This window comes from Anopheles darlingi, chromosome 3, assembly GCF_943734745.1.
Source record: "Anopheles darlingi chromosome 3, idAnoDarlMG_H_01, whole genome shotgun sequence".
NCBI lineage: Eukaryota > Metazoa > Arthropoda > Insecta > Diptera > Culicidae > Anopheles > Anopheles darlingi.
The window spans coordinates 28,827,439-28,833,438 of record NC_064875.1 but is presented as its reverse complement, the minus strand read 5'-3'; the positions used below and the strand labels follow the sequence as shown (position 1 = coordinate 28,833,438).

The 6,000-nt window shown below is 42.9% G+C and overlaps 1 protein-coding gene across 10 annotated transcripts in view; it reads right to left on the bottom strand.

Annotated features, from left to right (window-relative positions):
* LOC125954159 (mucin-5AC) overlaps positions 1 to 6,000 on the bottom strand; it is a 105,483-nt gene that overhangs the window by 4,694 nt on the left and 94,789 nt on the right. For 9 of the 10 annotated variants that reach the window (XM_049684224.1, XM_049684226.1, XM_049684222.1 and 6 more), the window contains 5 exons: positions 4,619 to 4,690; positions 3,011 to 3,699; positions 2,692 to 2,811; positions 2,499 to 2,604; positions 1 to 1,630 (listed from right to left, as the gene is read on the bottom strand). The exon at positions 1 to 1,630 is cut by the window's left edge. In XM_049684224.1, coding sequence (XP_049540181.1) covers positions 2,586 to 2,604; positions 2,692 to 2,811; positions 3,011 to 3,699; positions 4,619 to 4,690 — 900 coding nt within the window. In that variant the 3' untranslated portion in view covers positions 1 to 1,630; positions 2,499 to 2,585. The remainder of the gene's footprint in view (positions 1,631 to 2,498; positions 2,605 to 2,691; positions 2,812 to 3,010; positions 3,700 to 4,618; positions 4,691 to 6,000) is intronic. The other variant, XM_049684228.1, reaches the window with a different exon arrangement.

The window sequence follows — 6,000 nt, the reverse complement described above, 5'->3', positions numbered from 1 at the left end:
TTGCACTATCAGCATACAGTGTGGCTGACCTTTAGCCACGAGGAAGCCACGAGCAATGCTACCAACGGCTGTGCAACGGCTTATGTACAGTGAACATACCTAGCTTACCCCACATGCTCCCCGAATTCTGACTGTGACTAGAAGCGTTTTGCAGTAGTACCAATAGCCCAACAGTTCCTCGAATACTCACCCCCACCCCCGGCGCCATTGTTACCATTTACAGCAAACAATCGAACACGTTAAGCGTCACAAACAGGTAACAAACTTCTCGACAAATACAATCGGCCTAATGGCGGGAGGTGAGGTGGAACGGGCAAATGAAAAAAAAAACCCCGACTAATAATGTTAACGGACAGTGTAACAGTTAGTATGCTATCCGTTCTAAAAGCGCATCAAACACTACAGACTAACACCCTGGCGCGCCTCCCTCGCCCGCGGTCCCATTCGCATACAGCTACGGATTAAAATATGGGGGAGGAAATAACCTGGGGCACCTCGCTAAGGATTAGGAGAACTTAGTTGAGACTAATGTTTGCCAAATATGTTGAGCGCTCGAGCAGCGCTCGAGGCTAACAGGCAGGCATATCATCGATAAGTTTCACAGCATTATTTTGTTCTGGCTTGTGTGATGTGTGTCTTTGCTTTTCACAACAAAATTATACAGTTGCGCCGCGCCTGGTTACAATCGTCTTCGATGTGCGCGCGCGCGCGTGCGCGATTGCACCCCGCCGGTGGCGTAAAAGTGTGGGGTTTTTGATTTCATGTTCTTGGTTTGCCTTTATCCTTGTGTTTTTTTTGTTTTACTTTCCCCGTTTACTGCAATTGGATGCTGCCCCCCCTCGGTTGTTTGCCCGCAAATATCGGATTCTATTGCGAGCGTTGCGCAGCGCCATATTTCGAACAGCAATTCCATGTAGAGCGACCATATGGTGTTTGGCGGAGTTCAAAAAAAATTTGAGCGTGTTACGCGCCTCCACGCTCTGTTAACTTCAGCTGCTCGAGGCGCGCACCGTGCATTCCTGGGGCCGCAACACGACACCACGCAGCAGGCGGCTTTTCGGGCCGAGCGAACGGCCGAGCGTTTACCGCAAAGCTGACTTTGTTCACTTTTCCGCAAACTCTGCCGTCTGCACTCATATAAGAACAATCCGAGGCGATGGTGTTGAACGCAGCTTTTCGCTGCGTTCCACTATCGGCCTAAGTTTCGCTGGACAGTCCTCCGCGGTCTGTGGTCCCGGTGTGGTGGTCCGAGCTTCCGTTCGATGGCACACTTTGAAAGCTATTTTTACGCTTGAAAAACGAGATATTCCCGGACGGTGGCGTTGCCATGGATGGGCTGCTGTGTAGTAGTTCGGTTCCAGGGCTGGCAGCAGCAGCAGCAACAGGACCGGCAACTACGCCGACTGCAATCGCATTAGCACCGGGATGGCAAGAGTTGGTGATCGAGGCTGACGATGATGCCGAGGGTGTACAAGGCGGTGGCGGCGTCGGATGTTGATTTAGCGTGGCCGAGTTGAAGCTCTGCTGCTGCGAGAGCGCAAAACTTTGCTGCGATGTTACGTTCCGTGTTTTGATTAGCGGTGGGTTTTTGATCGATGTCGAGAAGGCAAATCCTCGGCGTAACGTTGCCCTGTTGGTGGGACGGGGGGAGAGAGAGAAGCGGATAAGAGCGATGAAGTTATTGGTCCGATGATGAAGGTACTAGTGAGCGTAAAATTAGATTCAACATTTCAGATGACTGCATTTGTTTGAATATTTTGTAGGAAGGATCGTTTTCGAGGATAATGTATTTTGCTAATGTGTACTCATTCTCATCACTTTCTATCGCTATCCAGAAAACCAACAAATCATAAAATTGATTCGAAAGTCAGTGAACTCATTTGATTATTCGAATAAGATACATGTAAGGTTATGAAAAAATATTCAATTCTTTATCTAGTTTATAATAGATACTTTATATGCAAGAAGTTTGTGACGGATTTATGATTGTTATTAAGATAAAGCCAATATTTTGTAAATAAAAAGACTCACAAAATATAAAATAAAATAAAAGATAAAAACAGAGTCAGTATTTGTTTCTAACGAAACGAATTTTAATACGATCCGTCGACTTAATAATCTTTTCTATCTACTGTATCGAACCCTCTTGACTCCAGTAAATAGAAATACGTGCTAGAAGAGCTGGACCTTCACAAGATACAGTTTTGAAGATTTTCACGAAGCTTAGGTTGATAATTAAGGCTTGCCGAAAAGGCAGAAAAAATCAAGTTTGAAATTAAAAAAAAACACAAACAAAAACTAATAATTGAACTATTCAATTTTGCAAAGAATAGAAAATAAATCTCTTTCGAATGATAGTGTTGATAAAAATATTTTTTTATTAAAAATAATCAGAATGATGAAAAAACGATAGGGTTTTTGGTTGAACTGTGTCTTGAGAAATCGAAATAAATTCAACAATACAAGAAAATAGAAATGATAGAAAACGAAATACTTACATTACAATAATATTATGAAATAACTTCGATCCGGCAAACACATGAGTAAAGCGTTTGAGTAAAACTTAAAACATATCTCTTGGAATATCAAGAATGGCTGATAGACCTAGGGAAAATGTGTGAAATTAAGAAACAAAAAGAAAACAATTTAAACTAAAGGACATCAATTGAAAAGCACAAGCGATAAACGTACCTTGTAGGCGATGGAGGTGGATACGAAATACCTCGTTGACTAGGCGATAGCAGCACCATACCCGAGTGCGACTGGCTGTTGGTAGATCCCGGTACCGATAGGGTATTACTGTAAACAAAGCTAGATTTGAAATCATTCATTTATTTTCAGCTATCTGCTAACCGTTTGCGGCTCATAGAGCCTTTCGCTAGACATCTGCACTGGGTCACTGGGACTACTGAATGAACTCATGAAGGAGTGCCATTGAGTTGAGCAGATTGCATATGCATATAACCCTCTTCTATGAACCCGATATACGAAACCCGTACCATGTGCTTACCTATTTTGGATGGAGTTTAAATTCAAATTTGGCATACTGTGACCGAGCCCACTGTACGGTTGCACGGTAAGCGAGTTGGAGGACTTCGTTTGCATCGTGCTGACGGTGTTCTTTGGCTTCCGGCTGGTGCCCCCCGGGGGAATGGCACCATACTTGGGATTCATCATCAGCATCGCCGCCGCACCAACGGATGCACCACCACCACCACCACCGCCACCGCCACTGTTGTTGACGATGCCTGCACCCGCACCTGCACCCTCGTCACTCGACAGTGAGTTCGTCTTCTCGAAATCGATCGATACTTGCTTCGATTCGTTCAGATCGACCGAACCACTGTGGCTGTTGTTTAGACTGCTCACCCGGCTACCGATGGAACTGTTCAGCGGAGACTTTTTGATGCTTAGGTTATCGTTATTGATGTTCATATTGCTGTTGCTGGTCGAGTTGTTGCAGCTGTTGCTGATATTGATAATGTTGCCGTACTGCCGGACATCGCTGAAGGCACCCTGCTTCATGCGGTTGTAGATATGTTTCACTTTCGTGATCGAATCGTGCCAATGCTGCGCTTTGGGGCTTTGCAACGAAAACGCCGCCACCACCATATTCAGCTCGTTCAGGTAGCAACAGTACAGTGCCTGATCTTTCAGCTGCACTATCAAACGATCCGTCATGTACGGTTGCCGTACGATCTGAATGAAGATGAAGAAATAATAAAGGTAAAGAGAGCAATTAACAATTTTTCGCTTTCCACACAATCGTTGCTGCCGTGGGGCCGTGTAAGAAAGAGTTTTTCTCACATAAAAAAAAAATTCATGCTCGAAGAGATGTATTTTTATGTGTTCTTTTCTTTTACGCATTTTAAACTTTTTTGCATCGCGTACAAGCCACACTCTTTTACCTTTCTCCAGTAAATTCTAAAACCTCAGAAGAGCACGCGGCGAGGCGACCAAAACTTTGATAATTAGAAACGTATTAAGAGAAACAGGGCCAGATGAATCGAAGTTCACCGTTTATATTGCATTTTACAAACTTCTGCCCCGGCCCCGGGCGGGGTGTTTATGTCTCTAATTAAACTTCTTCTCTGCATACTCTGTTCGGCTGTGTGCGAACTTTGGCCATTATTTCATAACGGCCATGGCCAGCTGGCTGCCACGGATAACCAGCCGTTTCCATTCGGTTCGGGCCCCGAAGGTGCAGCGTGTGACTCAGCTGTCCGCCCGGCTGTAAGCTGCTTATTGCATTTAATTCGAATTTGTCTCTGCGATTGCCACCGGCCACTGTTACTGGTTTTTATGTTGTTGTACACTGCATTCGCGCTCACGCACCACGACCACGGAACAGGGAACATTGAGGTGCGTGTGTAGTGTTGCAAACTTGCTCTGCGACGGTAATTAATAAGTAATTTCACCGGGGTCAGCCCGGTCTGTTGCTGTCAGGAACCAGTGTTACTACACTCTTTCAACGCGTAGAGAGCTACGCGCCTTAATTATGGCGAAGGAGCATTGCATTGAAAGGACCGGGAATTGAAAAGGATGGCGGTCTTCCTTTTTCTTTGCCTACCGGCGGACACTACAAGCTGCCGGGATTCAAGCACTTCATTTGACTCACCTTCAATTTGTCGCTCTTGGTCTTCTTGCACACCAGCAGAAAGTCGGTGAATAGGAAGCAGTGCACATCCATCTGGAAGCAAATGAGTTGGTAAGCATGAATGGACCGGGTGATTGATGCCTTTTCTGTGTAATGTTATGTAGGCTTTTGTAATTTTTTTTCCTGTACGAGTGTCCCTGAAATGTTTTTGTGTTAAATAATGTGAGCTAAACCAGTTTAAACTAGTTACAAGAAGTTATGATACATCTTCTCACACTCACTGTTATCGATAGCTATTGCAAAACGCTTTGTTACACATTTGATGAAGGCCCCATCTTCGATTCAATCTAGCTCTTAAGGGGGGCTTCGGTATTTTATTTTATTTTTCGCATTTACTTTTTACATTTTTTTAATGAGTGCTTATCCTTTTAAGAGTACAGTGTAAAATTTTGGGATCAATCGAACCCAAACTGACCAAGATATTGATGTTTGAACATCCGCCGTTCATACAAGGCTTAATGCATTTCGCTACTTTGAATCGCGTTTCCAAAAACCGAACGGAAAAAAAGGAACGTTTTCAAAGTCGGTGCCCATCGTAGCATAAAAACTACTGGGCCGATCGATTTGATATTTTGAACAGACATTCTGTGCACAATTTGCCAGGTAGCCCCGTCGAGTTTTTATAAAAAATGTTGATACTTTTTTTTAAATGATTTTTTTTAAATTATGTAAAGTTAGTTGTTTGAGGCAACATCGAAAAAAGCATTACTTTTTCAACTTCAAAAATCTGCCAAAAATCGAAAAATTGGAAATATAACATAAACTCGTCGGGACTACCTGGATAAACTTATAATCTAACAAAAGAATATTGATTTGTATGTTTCTGATGAGCCACGTAGCTACGATGGGCACCGCAAAAAGTACATTTTTCGCAGACTTGCCTTTTAAAATTGGATGCCATAAACGTAATGTTGGTCAAATCCTTCCCAAAATAGAACCAAACATTCTTGAAAAGTTGACGTTTAATATGATATACACTTGAAAAATTCAAATAGAAATGGTTTCTGCACAAAAAATATTCAAAAATAAGCCTTTTTTTACCCGAAATAACCAAAGCCCCCCCTTAAATAGGTTCTTTATGAAGTCTTATGTTTATTTCATTTCATGTTCTTAACTTTTGGTCGAGTCGGTCGGTTGGTTTTTGCCTTCTCTTGCCACTATGTAGGATTTAGTTATGATGTCGAATATTCCGAAATTACTGCATCAATTGTTTTCATTTTTTTCTGAGAATAAGTGTGTTGGCACACTTGGTATAAAGGTGAAAAAACTCCGCTTCTTTTTCTGGAAAAACTAATCTTGAACTCCTCCAATTCACTCTCATCCTTCTATCTTTTGACGTGTCC